We start from the raw sequence: 23,247 nt of genomic DNA, 5'->3' as shown, positions 1-23,247 counted from the left end.
GAGAGAGATCGAGAGAGAGAGATCGAGAGAGAGAGATCGAGAGAGAGAGAGAGATCGAGAGAGAGAGAGAGATCGAGAGAGATCGAGAGAGATCGAGAGAGATCGAGAGAGATCGAGAGAGATCGAGAGAGATCGAGAGAGATCGAGAGAGATCGAGAGAGAGAGAGATCAAAAGAGATCGAGATCGAGAGAGAGAGAGAGAGAGATCGAGAGAGAGAGAGATCGAGAGAGAGATCGAGAGAGAGAGATGAGAGAGAGAGACGAGAGAGAGAGATCGAGAGAGAGAGATCGAGAGAGAGGGATCGAGAGAGAGGATCGAGAGAGATCGAGAGAGATCAAGAGAGATCGAGATCGAGAGAGAGAGAGAGAGATCAAGAGAGATCGAGAGACGAGAGAGATCAAAAGAGATCGAGATCGAGAGAGAGAGAGAGAGATCGAGAGAGAGAGAGAGAGATCGAGAGAGAGAGATCGAGAGAGAGAGATCGAGAGAGAGAGATCGAGAGAGATCGAGAGAGAGGACAAGAGAGATCGAGAAAAAGAGATCGAGAGATATCAAAAGAGATCGAGAGAGATCAAAAGAGATCGAGATCGAGAGAGAGAGAGAGAGAGAGAGAGAGAGAGAGAGAGAGATCGAGAGAGAGAGAGAGATCGAGAGAGAGATCGAGAGAGAGAGAGAGAGATCGAGAGAGAGAGAGAGAGATCGAGAGAGAGAGATCGAGAGAGAAGAGAGATCGAGAGAGAGAGATCGAGAGAGAGAGATCGAGAGAGATCGAGAGAGAGAGAGATCAAAAAGAGATCGAGAGAGAGAGAGAGAGAGATCAAAAGAGATCGAGAGATCGAGAGAGAGATCAAAAGAGATCGAGAGAGAGAGAGAGAGATCAAGAGAGATCGAGAGATCGAGAGAGATCAAAAGAGATCGAGAGAGATCAAAAGAGATCGAGATCGAGAGAGAGAGAGAGAGAGAGAGGAGAGAGATCAAAAGAGATCGAGATCGAGAGAGAGAGAGAGAGAGAGATCGAGAGAGAGAGAGAGAGATCGAGAGAGAGAGAGAGAGATCGAGAGAGAGAGAGAGAGAGCGAGAGAGAGAGAGAGAGATCGAGAGAGAGAGATCGAGAGAGAGAGATCGAGAGAGAGAGATCGAGAGAGATCGAGAGAGATCAAAAGAGATCGAGATCGAGAGAGAGAGAGAGAGATCAAAAGAGATCGAGAGATCGATAGAGATCAAAAGAGATCGAGATCGAGAGAGAGAGAGAGAGAGAGAGAGAAGAGAGAGAGAGAGAGAGATCGAGAGAGAGAGAGAGATCGAGAGATCGAGAGAGAGAGATCGAGAGAGAGAGATCGAGAGAGAGAGAGAGAGAGAGAGAGAGATCGAGAGATCGAGAGAGAGAGATCGAGAGAGAGAGATCGAGAGAGAGAGATCGAGAGAGAGAGATCGAGAGAGATCAAAAGAGATCAAAAGAGATCGAGATCGAGATCGAGAGAGAGATCGAGAGAGAGAGATCGAGAGAGAGAGATCGAGAGATCGAGAGAGAGAGATCGAGAGATCGGAGAGAGAGATCGAGAGATCGAGAGAGAGAGAGAGAGAGAGAGAGAGATCGAGAGAGAGAGAGAGATCGAGAGAGAGAGAGAGATCGAGAGAGATCGAGAGAGAGAGAGAGAGATCGAGATCGAGAGAGAGAGAGAGAGATCGAGAGAGAGAGAGAGAGATCGAGAGAGAGAGATCGAGAGAGAGAGAGAGAGATCGAGAGAGAGAGATCGAGAGAGAGAGATCGAGAGAGAGAGATCGAGAGAGAGAGATCGAGAGAGAGAGATCGAGATCGAGAGAGAGAGATCGAGAGAGAGAGATCGAGAGAGAGAGATCGAGAGAGAGAGAGATCGAGAGAAGAGAGATCGAGAGAGAGAGATCGAGAGATCGAGAGAGAGAGATCGAGAGAGAGAGAGAGAGAGAGAGAGAGAGAGATCGAGAGAGAGAGAGAGAGAGATCGAGAGAGAGAGAGAGAGAGATCGAGAGAGAGAGAGAGATCGAGAGAGAGAGATCGAGAGAGAGAGATCGAGAGAGAGAGATCGAGAGAGAGAGATCGAGAGAGAGAGATCGAGAGAGAGAGATCGAGAGAGAGAGAGATCGAGAGATCGAGAGAGATCGAGAGAGATCAAAAGAGATCGAGAGAGATCAAAAGAGATCCGAGAGAAAGAGATCGAGAGAGAGAGATCGAGAGAGAGAGAGAGAGAGAGATCGAGAGATCGAGATCGAGAGAGAGAGATCGAGAGATCGAGATCGAGAGAGAGAGATCGAGAGATCGAGATATCGAGAGAGATCGAGAGAGATCGAGAGAGATCGAGAGAGATCGAGAGAGATCGAGATCGAGAGAGAGAGATCGAGAGAGAGAGAGAGATCGAGAGAGATCGAGAGAGATCGAGAGAGATCGAGAGAGAGAGAGAGAGATCGAGAGATCGAGAGATCGAGAGAGATCGAGAGAGAGAGATCGAGAGAGAGAGATCGAGAGAGAGAGATCGAGAGAGAGAGATCGAGAGAGAGAGAGAGATCGAGAGAGATCGAGAGAGATCGAGAGAGATCGAGAGAGATCAAAAGAGATCGAGAGAGAGAGAGATCAAAAGAGATCGAGATCGAGAGAGAGAGAGAGAGATCAAAAGAGATCGAGAGATCGATAGAGATCAAAAGAGATCGAGATCGAGAGAGAGAGAGAGAGATCGAGAGAGAGAGAGAGATCGAGAGATCGAGACGAGAGATCGAGAGATCGAGATCGAGAGATCGAGAGAGATCGAGATCGAGAGATCGAGAGAGATCGAGAGAGAGAGAGAGATCGAGAGAGAGAGAGAGATCGAGAGAGATCGAGAGAGATCGAGAGAGATCGAGAGAGATCGAGAGAGATCGAGAGAGATCGAGAGAGAGAGAGATCAAAAGAGATCGAGAGAGAGAGAGAGAGATCAAAAGAGATCGAGAGATCGATAGAGATCAAAAGAGATCGAGAGAGATCAAAAGAGATCGAGATCGATCAAAAGAGATCGAGATCGAGAGAGAGAGAGAGAGAGATCGAGAGAGAGAGAGAGAGATCGAGAGAGAGAGAGAGAGATCGAGAGAGAGAGAGAGAGATCGAGAGAGAGAGATCGAGAGAGAGAGATCGAGAGAGAGAGATCGAGAGAGAGAGATCGAGAGAGAGAGATCGAGAGAGATCGAGAGAGATCAAAAGAGATCGAGATCGAGAGAGAGAGAGAGAGATCAAAAGAGATCGAGAGATCGATAGAGATCAAAAGAGATCGAGATCGAGAGAGAGAGAGAGAGAGAGATCGAGAGAGAGAGAGAGAGAGATCGAGAGAGAGAGAGAGAGAGAGAGAGATCGAGAGAGAGAGAGAGAGAGATCGAGAGAGAGAGAGAGAGAGAGAGATCGAGAGATCGAGAGAGAGAGATCGAGAGAGAGAGATCGAGAGAGAGAGAGAGAGAGATCGAGAGATCGAGAGAGAGAGATCGAGAGAGAGAGATCGAGAGAGAGAGATCGAGAGAGATCAAAAGAGATCAAAAGAGATCGAGATCGAGAGAGAGATCGAGAGAGAGAGATCGAGAGAGAGAGATCGAGAGAGAGAGAGAGAGAGAGAGAGAGATCGAGAGAGAGAGAGAGAGAGAGAGAGAGAGAGAGAGAGAGAGAGAGAGATCGAGAGAGAGATCGAGAGATCGAGAGATCGAGAGATCGAGAGAGAGATCGAGAGAGATCGAGAGAGAGAGAGAGAGATCGAGAGAGAGAGAGAGAGATCGAGAGAGAGAGAGAGAGAGATCGAGAGAGAGAGATCGAGAGATCGAGAGAGAGAGATCGAGAGAGAGAGAGAGAGATCGAGAGAGAGAGAGAGAGAGAGAGAGATCGAGAGATCGAGAGATCGAGAGAGAGATCGAGAGATCGAGAGATCGAGAGATCGAGAGAGAGAGAGAGAGAGAGAGAGAGATCGAGAGAGAGAGAGAGATCGAGAGAGAGAGAGAGATCGAGAGAGAGAGAGAGATCGAGAGAGAGAGAGAGATCGAGAGAGAGATCGAGAGATCGAGAGAGAGAGAGAGAGATCGAGAGAGAGAGAGAGAGAGAGAGAGATCGAGAGATCGAGAGAGAGATCGAGAGATCGAGAGATCGAGAGATCGAGAGAGAGAGAGAGAGAGAGATCGAGAGAGAGAGAGAGATCGAGAGAGAGAGAGAGATCGAGAGAGAGAGAGAGAGAGAGAGAGAGAGAGAGAGAGAGAGAGATCGAGGGGAGAAAAATTGTTTATAAACATTGATCAGACAGGAAATTGCATCTCTCTATCTACCGTCTGATCAATGTTTATAAACAAGGTTACTTTGCATCTCTCCAAGTAACATTGTTTATAAACATTGATCAGACAGGAGATCGAGAGATGTAAAGTAACATTATTACTTTTGTATGAACTCGGTTTCATTCATCTGCACATCAAGGGGGATGATCTTCCATCCGCATACAACGTCTATAGATATAGAATTTGTTCTCATCGATCCTCTTATCAGCCCCTTACTTTACCATAACCAGCCCTAACCAGCACCTTTTACCTCTTCTCACCTCAACTATTCATTTCTTGATGATATATTTGTTCTTTAATTCTCTTTTTCTTAGCGTTCCATTACATTTTTTCTACTTTTTTTTTTTTGGTTTCCCCCCCTCTCACCACGGCACCCCCCTATTAGACATGTGCAATTCGTTTAGTTACAAATTTGTTTAACAAATTTTGACAAATTCATTAATTTCCAAATGTTCAAAATTTCCAATTTCCAAAAATTCGGAGATTTGGAAAATCTGAATTTCAAAATTTGGAAAAATTCGACATTTCAGAAATTTGAAAAAATGTGAAATCTGGGAAATTAGAATTTCCAAATTTCCAGATTTCCGAATTTTGAAAAAAAAAAAAAAAAAAAAAAAAAAAAAAAATGGAATGAAACAAAACGTTTTTTTTGTCAGTGCACACGTCTACCCCCCATGACATGAATCTATGCATGGCCGCCGCGGCCGCCCCCCCCCTATTCATACATCCGGCCCCTTTCAGGTCACGGGGGGTGGATGAATTACAGCGGCGGGTTTTTTTATTTGTTTTTTGTTTTTTTGAAGCATATGAATATTCGCTATTGTAAAACCGATCCTCAATAATACGGCCAATCAGAACAAAAGTGGGTGTGAGTTTTCCACCCGTTTTGCAACAGGAGGGGAGGCTGGGTTTGGCATATTGTTTGCCGCCGCCGCCGCAAAAAAAAAAAATTACCACCAAAATAATCCTTGTTTATTCTAGAAAAAAGAAAACAATATCGCTCGGCTCCGTAGGGTGTGCCCGGGTGTGAGAGCTGAACTGGTAGAAGAGGACTGCTGAAGCTCATAAGAAGCGCTGATGACATCACAGCACCACCTCCCCCTTGCAGGCGACATCACAGCACCACCTCCCCCTTGCAGGCGACATCACAGCACCACCTCCCCCTTGCAGGCGACATCACAGCACCACCTCCCCCTTGCAGGCGACATCACAGCACCACCTCCCCCTTGCAGGCGACATCACAGCACCTCCCCCCCTTGCAGGTGACATCACAGCACCACCTCCCCCTTGCAGGTGACATCACAGCACCTCCCCCCCCTTGCAGGTGACATCACAGCACCACCTCCCCCCCTTGCAGGTGACATCACAGCACCTCGATGTATTGCACGGCGGTGATATATTCTGTGTTCTGCACTCATGTGACACGCCTTGACGTTGACAAGATTTAGCTCCGGGTCTTAGTACTAGGCGGTGGTGACATCTTAAGACATCACACAGCACTCAAGTAGTCAATAAAGTTATATCCTGGGAGTTCCCCTGACCCCGGGGGCCCCCCCCATGCAGACTTACCCATGTATTTAGGAGTGCCACACGTGGCCTGCAACAGGTTCTCGCTTCCAACTCCGCCCTTCTGTACCGCCAAGCCGAAATCCGTCACCTGCCAACGGGAGCAGAAAACCAAAATATTATCCAGAACCATTGTCCACCATATGACCGCATTGCTATGGTTCACCTACATTGTGACATCACACTGGAGACCCGCTAATGCTTACCCAGCAATGATTGCAAATGTTCTAAAGGCAGAAAGTTCCCTCGTTTTACCTAAACCTGAGTTATCTGTAATCTACTGCAGCCAGAATACAGAGAGCACCCCACATGGGCGGTGGGTGGATCTGTTTGGCGCCTAGGTTGGGCAACCTCTCTGCTTCTCTCGTGTATACAGAGCCGTCATTAGAAATCTTGGGGCCCCTGGTGGAGCTTCCATCCTTATGGGGAGCAACGGAACGTGTAGCAGAGGGGTCCTGCCAATCAAAAGAGCTGAACGCTGAGGCCACCTACCTGACTGTCAAGCCAGTGACAGAGATATCTGTGTGTAGCCCTGTAGTCACCGAAGGGGCAGCTGGAACCAGTCCTGACCTTGGTGGGCAAAAAGACCCTCAAGTGAGTGGCACAGAAGCCCCCTGCTGGGACTGGACCCCCCCCCTGCCAACCCAACGTCGGCACCCCCTGTCAACAGCCCAGCAACCTGATTCGAACCTCCAAGGCCACTATGACTGACAGCTGTGAGGAACATCTAATCAATGACTCCTTGATGCATCCGATTCCCTGTATGTCAGAGACAATGAGCCTGAGGGGGGGGGGGGGGGGGGCGTGTCTGAGAATTCCTGATTACCACTACAAGCTGGTGTTCCCAGGTCACCTGATCTAAATAAAGAATAGGCATAATGAACGCCGGGTATCCTTGTTTCTCCCCAAAGACCTTCCCTTTAAAAGCTTACAAACAAATGACGTGACTTGGTGACGGCTCCGCGTTGGGGCGGAGAGATTGGGACTGGGTGGGCTCAGACACGGATTTACTGACCTTAATGTTCACCATCATCCCTTCACCCGGCTGGTCCTCGTCACTCTTCACTAAAATGTTCTCCAGTTTGAGGTCTCTGTGGACGATATCTGAGGGGAGACACAAACCCCCGAGACTGGAATCTTCTGTATCATAGAACAATATATCGTACGGCACGGCGGATTTATTTATAAACGAGACTTCGATGTCATCCCCGCCACCCCCCACCATGGTCAGAACACAAAATCTACCCTCTGATTTGACAATACAGACTAAAAAAAGACATTACATCCCCCAAATCCCCCCCTTTATACTGCATGTCAGAAGCTCCCTCTGGCAGAATTCCTGACTCCACCCATGAGGAGTTCTGGGTGTTCCCGCCCATTTTTGTATTTCTCCGCTCCCGCAGATTGTTCCTGTTCACCATTGTGTGTTCCCTCTACTCCACTTACATTCCACATAATGTAAAATACATATAAAACCCTGCAGGGATGGTGGGGACCCCTCATAATGGGCACAGCGGGTGTACAGACCCGGGAACTCAGCACAGGGATGGTGGGAACCCCTCAGTGGGCACAGCGGGTGTACAGACCCGGGAACTCAGCACAGGGATGGTGAGAACCCCTCATAATGGGCACAGCGGGTGTACAGACCCGGGAACTCAGCACAGGGATGGTGGGAACCCCTCATAATGGGCACAGCGGGTGTACAGACCCGGGAACTCAGCACAGGGATGGTGGGAACCCCTCATAATGGGCACAGCGGATGTACAGACCCGGGAACTCAGCACAGGGATGGTGGGAACCCCTCAGTGGGCACAGCGGGTGTACAGACCCGGGAACTCAGCACAGGGATGGTGGGAACCCCTCATAATGGGCACAGCGGGTGTACAGACCCGGGAACTCAGCACAGGGATGGTGGGAACCCCTCAGTGGGCACAGCGGGTGTACAGACCCGGGAACTCAGCACAGGGATGGTGGGAACCCCTCATAATGGGCACAGCAGGTGTACAGACCTGGGAACTCAGCACAGGGATGGTGGGAACCCCTCATAATGGGCACAGCGGGTGTACAGACCCGGGAACTCAGCACAGGGACGGTGGGAACCCCTCAGTGGGCACAGCGGGTGTACAAACCCGGGAACTCGGCACAAGGATGGTGGGAACCCCTCATAATGGGCACAGCGGGTGTACAGACCCGGGAACTCAGCACAGGGATGGTAGGAACCCCTCATAATGGGCACAGCGGGTGTACAGACCTGGGAACTCCGCACAGGGATGGTGGGAACCCCTCATAATGGGCACAGCAGGTGTACAGAGCTGGAAACCCCTCATAATGGGCACAGCGGGTGTACAGACCCGGGAACTCAGCACAGGGATGATAGGAACCCCTCATAATGGGCACAGCGGGTGTACAGAGCTGGGAACCCCTCATAATGGGCACAGCGGGTGTACAGAGCTGGGAACCCCTCATAATGGGCACAGTGGGTGTACAGACCCGGGAACTCAGCACAGGGATGGTGGGAACCCCTCATGATGGGCACAGCGGGTGTACAGACCCGGGAACTCAGCACAGGGATGGTAGGAACCCCTCATAATGGGCACAGCGGGTGTACAGACCTGGGAACTCAGCACAGGGATGGTGGGAACCCCTCATAATGGGCACAGCAGGTGTACAGAGCTGGAAACCCCTCATAATGGGCACAGCGGGTGTACAGAGCTGGGAACCCCTCATAATGGGCACAGCGGGTGTACAGAGCTGGGAACCCCTCATAATGGGCACAGCGGGTGTACAGACCCGGGAACTCAGCACAGGGATGGTGGGAACCCCTCATGATGGGCACAGCGGGTGTACAGACCCGGGATCTCAGCACTGGGATGGTGGGAACCCCTCATAATGGGCACTGCGGGTGCAGAGAAGTGCAGGCATCTTGCCAACAGAGTCTCGGAAATATCAAAGGTCCTGTCAGTGGGTTTAACTCTTTACCAAGCAAAAATAGCAGCTGCTCAGGTGAATTTATAACGAGAGGAAATGTGCCACACACAGAACAATACAACGAATTCCCGGAATACTCTCCAGTTAGTCGGCACAAAAATCCGAATTCAACGGTTTCAATTTTTTAGGTTAAAATCAGGATCTGTAAGGAGTATTTCCATTTTTCTGTGATGATGACAGCGTCCAGCAGAGGGAGTCGGTGTGCAGCAGCACAATGCCGGGGATGCTGATTATTATCGGTCTGTATATGAAGTATTGATAATGAACAGTAGTTATTGGTGATCAGTAGATGCAGCTATCAATGTGCACTAAATAATAGACACTTCCTATATATCACATATCAGAGATTACACATCTCCTCACTCCAAACATTGGGAAACCGGCCAATAAGACTCTTCAAAACGCCACATTTTGCGTCCTCCTTCCATCACACAGACAAACAGTGTCCTCGGCTGTTGGTGTGAATAGGGCACGGGGGCCCCCAGCGTCCTCAGCAGTGAATAGGGCACGGGGGCCCCCAGCGTCCTCAGCAGTGAATAGGGCACGGGGGCCCCCAGCGTCCTCAGCAGTGAATAGGGCACGGGGGCCCCCAGCGTCCTCAGCAGTGAATAGGGCACGGGGGCCCCCAGCGTCCTCAGCAGTGAATAGGGCACGGGGGCCCCCAGCGTCCTCAGCAGTGAAAAGGGCACGGGGGCCCCCAGCGTCCTCAGCAGTGAAAAGGGCACGGAGGCCCCCAGCGTCCTCAGCAGTGAAAAGGGCACGGGGGCCCCCAGCGTCCTCAGCAGTGAATAGGGCACGGGGGCCCCCAGCGTCCTCAGCAGTGAATAGGGCACGGGGCCCCAGTGTCAGGATTCTGAACAATATATGATGAGCACTTACCTTTCTTGTGCAGGTAGGTGAGAGCGGAGGCCAAGCTGTGAATAATGTGTCTGGTTTCCGTCTCTGAAAAGTGCTTTCTGCGCTGGAGGATCTTCTGCAGCTCACCGCCCTCGCAGAGCTCCATCACCAGGTACATCCGCTGCAAGACAAACCACGAAACCCGAGACGTTCCGTCAGAGACTGACGCAGGTGACACAACCGCATTTCCCAACCACAATATGTGACATAGAAATGTTCTCAGTGTAATAAATGAAACTGGCTTGGCCATTGGGCAATTTGATTATGAGGTCATCTATGTGTCCCCTACCCCCCTCCTGTAAGAATGTCCCCTGTGTTAGACTGGCAGCACAATTGAGGGTGCTGTGCAGGGGATTGCAGAAAGGATATACAAGGACACATTCAGGTGACCTGTGTGCAGCAGACTGATTACATCATCTCAGGTTAGGCAAAGTTACAATGTACAGTCTGATCAATGGGGGAGCAGAGACTGAAGACATGCTTCCTCCTGCCTGCAGCAAATTGATGACATCATCTTAGCCTAGGCAGAGTCACTGATTGGATCTCAAGGATGGCTTTTTACTGATAAAAAAAGGTAAAAAGTAATGAGGTTTCCTTCCTAACTCCTCTGGAATGAAGATGATTGAAAGACTGGTGGAGAGGCTGACCTTGGGGGTCTCGAAGACTTCCTCCAGGTGGATGATGTGCTCATGATTGACCCTCTTCAAGATGGAGACCTCACGTTCCAGCAGCTTGACAGTGGAGCTCCCGGCCTAGAGAACCAAAATCATCCCTCATAATTCTACTATTTCACACATTAAATGATCGCTCTGAGGAGAAGACATTTCACTGCCAGAGAAGGAAGGGGATTGGTGGAGGACACTGAGGGAAGGAAGGGGATTGGTGGAGGACACTGAGGGAAGGAAGGGGATTGGTGGAGGACACTGAGGGAAGGAAGGGGATTGGTGGAGGACACTGAGGGAAGGAAGGGGATTGGTGGAGGACACTGAGGGAAGGAAGGGGATTGGTGGAGGACACTGAGGGAAGGAAGGGGATTGGTGGAGGATACGTCTACCTACACAGAGAAGGAAGGGGATTGGTGGAGGACACGTCTACCTACACAGAGAGAAGGAAGGGGATTGGTGGAGGACACGTCTACCTACACAGAGAGAAGGAAGGGGATTGGTGGAGGACACGTCTACCTACACGGAGGGAAGGAAGGGGATTGGTGGAGGACACGTCCATCTACACTGAGGGAAGGAAGGGGATTGGTGGAGGACACGTCCATCTACACCGAGAGAAGGAAGGGGATTGGTGGAGGACACGTCTATCTACACTGAGGGAAGGAAGGGGATTGGTGGAGGACACGTCTATCTACACCGAGAGAAGGAAGAGGATTGGTGGAGGACACGTCTATCTACACTGAGGGAAGGAAGGGGATTGGTGGAGGACACATCTATCTACACAGATGGAAGGAAGGGGATTGGTGGAGGACACATCTATCTACACAGATGGAAGGAAGGGGATTGGTGGAGGACACGTCTATCTACACGGAGGGAAGGAAGGGGATTGGTGGAGGACACGTCTATCTACACTGAGGGAAGGAAGGGGATTGGTGGAGGACACATCCATCTACACCGAGAGAAGGAAGAGGATTGGTGGAGGACACGTCTATCTACACTGAGGGAAGGAAGGGGATTGGTGGAGGACACGTCTATCTACACCGAGAGAAGGAAGAGGATTGGTGGAGGACACGTCTATCTACACTGAGGGAAGGAAGGGGATTGGTGGAGGACACATCCATCTACACAGAGAGAAGGAAGAGGATTGGTGGAGGACACGTCTATCTACACAGAGAAGGAAGAGGATTGGTGGAGGACACGTCTATCTACACTGAGGGAAGGAAGGGGATTGGTGGAGGACACGTCTATCTACACTGAGGGAAGGAAGGGGATTGGTGGAGGACACGTCTACCTACACTGAGAGAAGGAAGGGGATTGGTGGAGGACACGTCTATCTACACTGAGGGAAGGAAGGGGATTGGTGGAGGACACGTCTACCTACACTGAGAGAAGGAAGGGGATTGGTGGAGGACACGTCTATCTACACTGAGGGAAGGAAGGGGATTGGTGGAGGACACGTCTACCTACACTGAGGGAAGGAAGGGGATTGGTGGAGGACACGTCTATCTACACTGAGGGAAGGAAGGGGATTGGTGGAGGACACGTCTATCTACACAGATAAGGAAAGGGATTGGAGGAGGACACGTCTATCTACACTGAGGGAAGGAAGGGGATTGGTGGAGGACACGTCTATCTACACTGAGAGAAGGAAGGGGATTGGTGGAGGACACGTCTACCTACACAGATAAGGAAAGGGATTGGAGGAGGACACGTCTATCTACACTGAGAGAAGGAAGGGGATTGGTGGAGGACACGTCTATCTACACTGAGAGAAGGAAGGGGATTGGTGGAGGACACGTCTACCTACACAGATAAGGAAAGGGATTGGAGGAGGACACATGTAGCTACACAGAGAAGGAAGGGGATTGGTGGAAGGCACGTCTATCTACACTGAGAGAAGGAAAGGGATTGGAGGAGGACAGCTTTCTACATGGAGATAAGGAAGGGAATTGGTGGAGGACACGTCTACCTACACTGAGAGAAGGAAGGGGATTGGTGGAGGACACGTCTATCTACACTGAGCAAAGAAGGAAGGGAATTAGAGGAGGAAGGAGATTGGTTAGAGGAGGAAACGTCTATCTGCACTGATTTCAGTCTCACCTTTTCTCGGTTGACTTTCTTAATGGCCCACTTCTTTCCACTTTCATTGTGTGTGGCTTCAATCACAACGCCAAAACTCCCCTCTCCCAGCTTCTTCCCGAAGGTGTAAATTTGCTGAAATACAAATAATATAATTGTAGATACGGCTAAATAGAGAAGGGGTGAGGAGAGGGAAGAGAGCGGGAGGGAAAGATACAGAGAGTCGTATTATTACAGGACAGTAATAGATCACTCAGTGTTGTGAATTTTGAGGTCATGCCCTGGTAACTATTGTGAATCCAAGGAAAAAAAGGAGTCTCACTCCTCTTGCAGCACATTTGTAATAGAAGGACAAAAAAGGGAAATCATAGGAAGCGTGAATTTGGCCAGTCACAATATCTTATGGAAGGAGTTGATGGGAGTTGTAGATTATAGTAAATACGCCATCAGTCTGTGTGCAGCTCTGCAAGTTCACAATTGGGAAAAGCTGCAGGCAAAACATGACCAAGCGGCAGATTACGGCCTCTTTCAGGCTGCAGTTGCTGACGCGTTGGCAGTAGAGCGGCGATCGTTTTAGCGGTGCTTTACTGTTTTACCGGCTTTTTGCGGGTTGCTAGAGGGGCACTTTAAACCCCCGCTAGCGCCCGATGAAAGGGTTAAAAGCGCCTGTGTCGTGGCGCATCTGAATCGCTTTTCAGGCGCTTCCCCTATTCCAGTGGGCAGGGGCAATGGAGGGGCGCAGTATACAGATCTCCCAAACCACCCCAAAGATGCTGCTTGCACTCGGGCATTCACACTGGGGGGCAAAAGAGGCAGTTTTCGGGCGCTATTTTTAGCGCTAAAATTTGATCGTTTTTCCGCCAGTTAATGGGCACGAGATCGATAGTTTTTTCAGCTCAAAGAGGTGCCAACAATTAAGGGCAAGTTTGGAAATTTTCTGCCAAAACGAACGGTAAATTGAAAAGGTTAATATATGTTTCCCGTCCGAACTGTCTGCACTTGGTATATGTAAAAAAAAAAAAAAAAAAAAAAAATATATATAATATAAATATTATATATATATATATATATATATATATATATATATATATATATATATATACACACATATATACATACACACACATACATATATATATATATATATATATATATATATATATATATATATATATATATATATATATATATATATATATATATATATATATATATATATATATATATATATATATATATATATATATATATATATATATATATATATATAATAAAAAAATGCATTCATTCATGTCCACTGAATGATTTATCGGTCATTACACGATGGCGCCATGGTTTGCACTCGCGGCTGAATGTTCGTTTTTTGAAAACGGGTTCGGCCGATTTTTCTTCGTATAGTGTATGGCCAGCATGAGGACCTCTTTCACACATGCGGACCGTTCATTTCATCAGTTCAGTCACCACAAGACGGGTGACGTTTTCATCCGTGCGCATCATTTTTGCATTATTTTTTTTAATTCCATCCACCGCCAATGCAAAAAACAGACGAAAAAAGAAACATTTGTCAGTTTACATCCAATACGTTTCTTTAACTGAAAAAATAGATAAAAAAAAAAAAAGGGGGAGAGATTTGATCAGTTTAAAAAAAAAAAAAAAAAAAAAAGGGAAGATGATGCCTTTGGAAGTAAACCGATATGCAGTTGTGCTCATAAGTTTACACACCCCTGGCAGAATTTATGATTTCTTGGACATTTTTCAGAGAATATGAATGATAAACACAAAATCTTTTCGGTCACTCGTGGTTAGTGTTTGGCTGAAGCCATTGATTATTACGTTTGTGCAATTCGTTTCGCAACTAATCGAAATTCAGCCGAACTTTGCATCTTCTTTCGGACATTCGGATGCATCCAAATGTACGAATATAAAAATTAAAAAAAGAATTACAATGAATACAAAAGAAATTATAGCGGATATAACGAATGAATTTGACACAATTCAGTAATTCTTTAAAGATCTAATGAAACAAAAGGTCAGCTCAATGTAAATCTTATAGTCCAATCAGCTGATTAATTTTGTGCCGGAGGTTGGATTACTGGCAAAGTGCATTCCTGAGAACTGAGTGAGAAGGGGGTTGTATTGTATTTGAGCCGAGGAGAAGAGACGTTGTCATTGTGTGTGTTAAAAGATTCAATAAACAAACGACTTTCCAAACTACGAATCATTATCACGAATGTCTATACATACATAAATAGCGAATTTCAACGAATACGAACGAAATTATAGCGCATATAATGAATGAATTCGACATGATTCGAGATTCAGTATAACGAATATCAATACTCTACGAATAACGAATTATCCAAAAACGTATTACGCAACATAGCGAATATAACAGAACGAAATTATCTATTTTACGAATGACAACGTACAACCGAAACTAAACGAAATTTTCCGTTGTGCACAAGTCTATTTATTATCAATCAGCTGTGTTTACTCTTTTTATATCATAATGACAACAGAAACTACTCAAATGTCCCTGATCAAAAAAGTTTACATACCCCAGTTCTTAATACCGTGTATTGCCCCTTTTACCATCAATGGCAGTTTGAAGTCTTCTGTGGTATTTGTGGATGAGGCTCTTTATCTTCTCAGATGGTTCCTCTTGGCACAAAGCCTCCGGTTCCTGGAAATTCTCGGGCCGTATTCCATGAACGGCACGTTTTGAGATCTCCCCAGAGGGGCTCAATGATATTGAGGTCAGGGAGACGGAGATGTCCTCTCCAGAACCTTCACTTTATTCTGCTGTAGCCAATGACAGGTGGACTTGGCCTTGTGTTTTGGATGATTGTCATGTTGGGATGTCCGAGTACGTCCCATGCGCAGCTTCCTGGCTGATGAATACAAAATGTTCCACTGGTATTTTTTGATAACGTTCTGCATTCATCTTGCCATAAACTTTGACCAAATTTCCTGTACCTTTGTAGATCACACATCCCCAAATCATCATCATCCACCTCCGTGTTTCACAGTAGGGATGGTGGACCTTTCATCCTAGGCCTTGTTGTCTCCTCTCCAAATGTAGCATTTATGGTTGTGGCCAAAAATCTCAATTTTGGTCTCATCACTCCAAATGGCAGAAGGTTTGAGGGTTTTCTCTGTACCATTTGCTGTATTGTATGCCGGATACTTTGTGACATTTGTGTAGTTAATGTCTTTCTTCTGGTGACTTGACCATGCAGCCCATCTTTCTTCAAGTGCCTCCTTATTGTGCATCTAGAAAACAGCCACACCACATGTTTTCAGAGAGTCCTGTATTTCACATGAAGTTATTTGTGGGGTTTTCTTTGCATCCCGAACAAATTTTCCTGGCAGTTGTGGCTGAAATTTTAGTTGGTCTACCTGACCGTGGTTTGGTTTTAACAGAACCCCTCATTTTCCACTTCTTGATTAGAGTTTGAACACTGCTGATTGGCATTCTCAATTCCTTGGGTATCTTTTAATTGTTATTTTATATCCCTTTCCTGTTTTATACAGTTCAACTACCTTTTCCCGCAGATCCTTTGACAATTCTTTTCCCATGACTCAGAATCCAGAAACGTCAGTGTGGCACTGGATGAAAGATGCAAGGGTCTGTCAGGAGTCCAGAAACTCACTGACCTTTTATACACACACTAATTACAAGCAGATCACAGGTGAGGATGGTGACCTTTCATAGCCATTCAAACCCCTTTGTGTCACCTTGTGTGCATGTGATCAGCCTGAAATCACCAGGGTATGTAAACTTTTGATCAGGATCATTTGGGTAGTTTCATTATGATTTTAAAAAGAGTAAACACAGTTGATTTGATAATAAATGTCTTCAGCCAAACACTGACCATGAGTGAAAGAAAGAAGTTTTTGCGTTATTCATATTCTCTGAAAACAAGTCCAAGAAATGATAAATTCTGCCAGGGTGTGTAAACTTATGAGCACAGCTGTATACGGGCGATCATCCATTTACATCAGTTTTTCAATAGAGAGGCATTGATGTCCGTTTTTCATCCGTCAATGAAGGGTGGATAAAAAAAATGGACAAACTGACGTGTGACGGGCCCGAGGCTTCAGCACCTACAATCAGGACTAATAAGGGGGTTGGACAGCGAGTTAGGATGATAATTATGGTCCATCCAGAATGGAGGTGAAGAATTTCCATTGTGTGCAACACGCGGCTTCCTCATTGCGTGTCATTGGCAGCGAGCGTCTTGTGTTACTGCGACGACCATCCTGCCCCGGGGGGGGGGGGTAACAAGGAGGTGACAATACAATGGCAGGCAGAGGGACTGAATGCCGACATGTTATTAGAGATCTGAGAAAGGTCAAGGTGAGATGTACTAAGACAAGGCAATTACTTATCACCACCTGGTTGCTCTTCTATGTGACTGTCTATACCCCGGCCAATCACAGCTCTTCGATTCAAAAATAGAACACTTAAAATTGTATCTCCCAGACCGCAAAAAAATTTTTTTTTTTTTTTAAATACCCACGTTATTACCATCATTGTACCGATACCATTTTTTTTAATTTTTTTATTTTTTTTTTAAGTACTCACCAATACCAACTACCGATACTACCGGCAACTGTTTAGTTTTCACTTCAGCTGTCAGCAACAGTACAAAGTAGGGATACACCAATACTTTTATTTATTACATTTATATTTTTTTTATGAGTACCGATATTTTTATTTTTATTTATTTATTTATTTTATGGAGTACCGATATTTTTATTTTTATTTTTTTTTATTTATTTATTTTTCTGAGTACCAATACCCCTTTTTTTTTTTTTTTTTTTTTTTTTTAGTACTCGCCGATACAAAATTACCAATACCTGCCGGCAACCGTTTTGTTTTCACTTCAGCTGTCAGCAACAGTACAAAGTAGGGATACACCAATACTTTTATTTATTACATTTAGATATTTTTTATGAGTACCGATATTTTTATTTATTTATTTTATGGAGTACCGATATTTTTTTTTTTATTTTTTTTTTATTTATTTATTTTTATGAGTACCAATACCCCTTTTTTTTTTTTTTTTTTAGTACTCGCCGATACAAAATTACCGATACCTGCCAGCAACCGTTTTGTTTTCACTTCAGCTGTCAGCAACAGTACAAAGTAGGGATACACCAATACTTTTATTTATTACATTTAGATATTTTTTATGAGTACCGATATTTTTATTTATTTTATGGAGTACCGATATTTTTTTTTTTATTTTTTTTTTATTTATTTATTTTTATGAGTACCAATACCCCTTTTTTTTTTTTTTTTTTTAGTACTCGCCGATACAAAATTACCGATACCTGCCAGCAGCCGTTTTGTTTTCACTTCAGCTGTCAGCAGTGGTACAAAGCATTGAAAAGTTATCTACAAATTAGATTTTTTTTTTTTTTTTTTTTTTTTTTTTAATTTTGTGCTTTTTCAATGTGAAATGTGTAAAAAAAAAAAAAAAAAAAAAAGTATATATATATATATATATATATATATATATATATATATATATATATATATATATATATATATATATATATATATATATAAATATTGACCAAAAAAAAAAAAAAAAAAAGTTTTCATTGTTTATCGTTTGTAAAATACACATGAACAAAAAAAAAAAAAAAAATAAATTTAAAAAAGCAGGGAAATAATTAAATGGAGGAGAATAGGGAGTTAGTTAAAGCGGAGGTCTGCCGTTTTTTTTTTTTTTTTAAGTCAGCAACTACAAACACTGTAGCTGCTGACTTTTAATAAGGGCACTTACCTGTCCAGTGAGCCCGCAATGTCGGACCCCTCCGAGGCCAATCCATTCCCTGGATCAGGTGCGGGTGCTGTCATCTCAACGAAGGGAAACGGGCAGTGAAGGTTCCACTGTCTATTTCCTACTACACATGCGCGAGTCGCGCAACGCTTTGTGACCGGACGCCCGTCTACTGGGACACACACACACGTCCCCAGAAGACATTGCGCCACATCTCCCAGGAGACAACGCAAGGGAGGACAAGAACCACGGATTAGGAAGCGGCAGATTAGGACGATCTGCCTAGCAACAGCCATTTCTGGTAAGTTTAAAAAAAAAGTTTTTTTCTTCAAAATTTTGATGTATTTTAAGGAGTGCGTTTATGTATTTTTATTTTTTTATTTTTAGGGTGGACCTCCACTTTAAGGCTGATTAAGGGTTAATAAGGGGTTAAAAACAGAGGAACATTTGTTTTTATCTGCAGATGAAGAAACAGAAAGATACAAAAAGAAACAAGGTTTGTTTTAATATTAGTGTTTCAGTTGAGCAATGTTGTTAATAAACATTGCCGGGTGCTTTTACACCGGGGAGACCCGCTGACAGCTCAAACAGCCGAGCCTGAAAGTATCGGTTTCAGGTATCAGTGCATTTGCACGAGTACCGATACTTGTGCAAATACTCGGTATTGACAAGCATTGTAAAAGGCATTTACAAATTAACCACTTCCCACCCGGCCAATGCACATATACGGCCAGGTGGGAGCCGTCTACTCCTGATAGGATGTTCAGGAACGTCCATCAGGAGGAGCGGAATCGCGTGCGTGCCCGCGCAGCGGCGCGATCCCGATGCGCCCGTGTCACCGGGACACGGCGCATCTCAGATCGGCAGGAGAGCTCTGTGATTGGCCCTCCTGATCACATGACGGCCGTGTCCAATCACGGCCGTCATGTGATGTAAACAAACAGCCGGTTGCTAGGCAATCGGCTCTCCTCTCCTCACACAGAAGTCATCGCTGTGGAGAGGAGAGCAGAACGCTGCAGCCGGCTGATGATCAGTGAGTATGGGCTGCTTTTTACAGCTTTTTACTCACTGATCATCAGTGTAGTGTCACCACACAACACACCACACAGTACAAACACAGTCCCCACATATGTCCCCAAAACACACATGTCCCCAAAACATACATGTCCCCAAATAATAAAAACACATGTCCCTAATAATAAAAACATGTCCCCCACATATGTCCCACTAAAATCACATGTCCCAATGATTATCTGCACACATATGTCCGTGATCACCTGCACACATATGTACATGATCATTTGCGTACATATGTCCCTGATCACACAAACCAATTATTATACACTTAACGGAATTTTTTTTACCAAAAACATGTAGCAGAATACATTTTGGCTTAAATTTATGACAAAATTTGATTTTATTGGATTTCTTTTAAAATGGAAAAAAGAAAATATTGTTTTTTTTCCAAATTTCCGCTTTTTTGCGCTTATATCGCAAAAAATTAAAAAACGGAGTCGTGAATAAATACCACCAAAATAAATCTCTATTTGTGCGAACAAAATGATAACAATTTCATTTGGGTACAGCGTAGCACGACCGCGCAATTGTCACTGAAAGCGCTAGAGCGATGAAAGCTGAAAATTGGGCTGGGAAGGAAGGGGGCGAAAGTGCCCGGTATTGAAGTGGTTAATTACATTTTTTTTAATTTTTTTTTATTTTGCACGTTTTTTCAATGTGAAATTTGTAAATATGTTAACCACTTCAGCTCTAGAAGATTTACCCCCCTTTCATGACCAGACCATTTTAACTGACAATTGCCCGGTCATGCAACACTGTACCCTAATAAAATTGCTGTCCTTCCCCCCCCACAAATAGAGCTTTCTTTTGGTGGTATTCGATCACCTCTGCGTTTTTGATTTTTTGTGCTATAAACAAAAATAGTCTATAAAAAAAAAAAAAAAAAAAAAAAACACAACAATTTTGAAAACATAACTATTCTTGTATTCTGCTATAAATCATCCAAAAAACAACTGAAAAAAATAAATAAAATCCAATTTCTTCATGGATTTAGATTAATATGTATTCTGCTACATATTTTTGGCAAAGAAAAATCCCCAAAAGTGTATATTGATTGGTTTGCACAAAAAATTATAGAGAGTCTACAAACTATGAGATATTTTTATAGTTATACTAGTAATACTAGTAATGGTGGTGATCAGCGACTTATAGCGGGACTGCGACATTGCGGTGGACAAAATCAGACACTGACTGACACTTTTTTGGGGACCACAGACACCAATACAGTGATCAGTGCTAAAAATATGCACTGTCACTGTACTAATGACACTGGCTGGGAACGGGTTAACATCAGGGACAATCAAAGGGTTAAATGCGTTCCTAGCCAGAGCTTGTGTACTGTACAATTCAAGTGCCCCCCCCCCCAAAAAAATAAATAAAATAAAACTCCTCCATGTACAAATTATCTACCCCCAAGATTACCCCTCCCAATAACCCCACTGCAAATCCTCCCCCCCTTCCAGCACAAAGCACCCCAAACATCCTTCCTAGCACAAACCTTCTCCCCCTCCCCCCCCATTCCTTCGACCCTAAATTTTAGCATAACCCCCCCCCCAAAAAAAATTCCCCTCCTAGAACAATACTTACTCCCTGCTGCCCCCCAAATCCCCCTTTCCAGCACAAATCCTCCCCCCCCCCCCCCATTTCCTTGTGGTGCCCCCCCACCGACCCATGATACCACAGTGCCCAGGCCAGCCGTCCCTCCTGCCCGCCCCTCGTCCCGGCACTGATGGTGGGTATACTGTACATTGTGGGATTTTTTTCCCCTTTTCTTTAATAAAGGAATTCTCAAAAATGTTGTCTTTTTTTTTTTGATGGTTTAAATTTTGTGAGAGAGTAGCGGTACTACCTACCCCTTACTCATTCACATGGGGGGGGGGGGGGTAAAATCTGGGGGCACCTTTATTGTTGAAGGGGCTTCCAGATTCTGATAAGCTCCCTGCTTGCAGGCCACCACAACCACTGGACCCGGTTGTGTGGAGGAGGTTCATGTCCTCATCAATGAGGAGACAAGGAGCTTTACCAGCAAGGTAACACACACACACACACACACACACACACGACCTGCAGGGGATTCTTCTCTTCTCAACCAATCTATGTCCAATCAGTAATGATCAGATCCTGGAAGGGATGGACCCGTGGATTGGACAGCGCAGGTTGGAGGCCCTCCGCAGGTTGGAATTAGGTTGAGGTTAGACAACTCATCAGATGGTCCTACCTGGATCGCAGCTTCATCGTCCATGCGAGTGTGCGGGACTTTGTTCTCTGCGCTGTTGCTGTGCGCCCACTGCAACGCCATCTTCCTACTGGCATCACTACTCTCTGGATTCAGCATCTGAAACACAAACAGCGGCTTTACTAAAACTTCCACAGACCTAAAAAGTTGAGAACTGATGTGTGGTCTGCTGTGATCTCAGCTGAGAGAAGCAGCAAGCCTGGGGCCTCTCATGCAGGCTTTTCCCAGGCATGGACCATGTTGAGGAAGATGAAGCTGGAGGCTCTCTAGAGGCCTACTCCATGTGCTCAAGCTGCAATGGATCCCGGGCCTGTCCCTATGTAAGGGGAGTCCTTACCAGTCTTCCAGGATAGAGTGGCGAACAGACTTCACTGCATAGCTAAGGAGGAACAGAAACTTGCCGTCATGAAAGAAGATCTCAGGAAAAAGGAATTCCTGCATAGTAAGTCTGGAAACAGTAAGGAGGGAAGTTTCCAAACTGCAGTCTCTGGAGGAGGCATCGAAAAAGCAAGAGAGGCTGGTCGCCTCTCTGAAGGAGAGCAGCGATGTGTTCAGAGAGAAAAAAAAAGTGAGAATGAGGAAAGATTCCAACAGATGAAGGAAAGTGCCTGTGCCAGTACCAGTAAGAGGGTGGATACCAGAACAAAGGTGACAGTATGGATGGGGGGGGGGGGGGGGGGGTAAGGAAGTGGCTTCACATGGTGGCCCCAGTACTACCCCTGTCTCAGGATCTGTCATGTCTTGGTCAGTATCTGCCGCCCTCCCTCCCCAGCAGCTTGGGTCATCTCAGGAAGAGGGTGAGGAAAATGGCAGATTGCTGCAGACCATTACAGAAATGAAATCTTCCTTGAGAGGCACCGACTCATCAGATGAGGATCATTAGAGAGGGGTGCATGCTGAAAATCTCTCAATGTGTGGAGGACTTTTCCTGACATTGCATCTGCCAACATATCCTTGCAATCAGCAGGAAATGCAGGATTAGCCGACTGCGAAGAGTCCCACATAAAGACTAACAGTTTAGAGCAGGAATGTGGCATTAACTTTGAAACTGCAGAGCAGGAGAGCCGTATGAACGCTGAAACAGATGGTGTTTTTTCTAAACAGAAGACTTTACTTTATGACGGGACTGCTGGCATCTGTGGTACTTGTGGGATTATGGTGAGCTGGACTGTTGCACTAGAGGGGAGGAGGGAGGATCAAGTGGTGGGTAATTTACTAAACCAGATTTTAGAGGTTCCTATGCAGGCAGTTAATATTCCTATAAAGCCAGTTAATGTGTCATCTGTCCCAGTTAAGAATTATCTAAGGCTGTGTCAGGACAAAGTCATGCTGCTGGTGGTGAAAGGGAGCCAGTTGTATGACTTTCATGTAACGCACCTTCCATTAAATGCAGGAATGTGGTACAGCTCAGGTGGGAAGGAGGAGGTATTCCACCTATCAGGAGGGTGGTTGTGGATCCTATGAATATGATTCATCATTTGTGTGTCCAGAATCACTGGATCTGTTTTGGGGGTGGTTTGAGCGTGTACATCTGGGGCCAGGTGGACTGGAAGGGGCTTGTCCCCAAAGTTGTCTCATGACAGCCCTTGATAAAGAATGTGACTATCCTGACAAGGAATGAGTCTATACCCCCCC

The 23,247-nt window shown here is 45.7% G+C and overlaps 1 protein-coding gene across 3 annotated transcripts in view; it reads right to left on the bottom strand.

Moving 5' to 3' along the window:
• Positions 1-23,247, bottom strand: part of STK33 (serine/threonine kinase 33) — a 90,574-nt gene that overhangs the window by 22,343 nt on the left and 44,984 nt on the right. For all 3 annotated transcript variants that reach the window (XM_077453665.1, XM_077453667.1, XM_077453666.1), the window contains exons 2-7: positions 21,595-21,711; positions 12,526-12,639; positions 10,411-10,515; positions 9,746-9,884; positions 6,894-6,982; positions 5,882-5,969 (exon numbers count right to left, since the gene is read on the bottom strand). In XM_077453665.1, coding sequence (XP_077309791.1) covers positions 5,882-5,969; positions 6,894-6,982; positions 9,746-9,884; positions 10,411-10,515; positions 12,526-12,639; positions 21,595-21,711 — 652 coding nt within the window. The remainder of the gene's footprint in view (positions 1-5,881; positions 5,970-6,893; positions 6,983-9,745; positions 9,885-10,410; positions 10,516-12,525; positions 12,640-21,594; positions 21,712-23,247) is intronic.

Source organism: Lithobates pipiens, unplaced genomic scaffold (genome assembly GCF_037356315.1).
Source record: "Lithobates pipiens isolate NorthernLeopardFrog02 unplaced genomic scaffold, aLitPip1_a1.2 Scaffold_24, whole genome shotgun sequence".
In the NCBI taxonomy this organism is placed as follows: Eukaryota; Metazoa; Chordata; class Amphibia; order Anura; family Ranidae; genus Lithobates; species Lithobates pipiens.
Note: the sequence above shows the minus strand (reverse complement) of the source record. Positions and strands in the feature narration are given on the sequence as shown.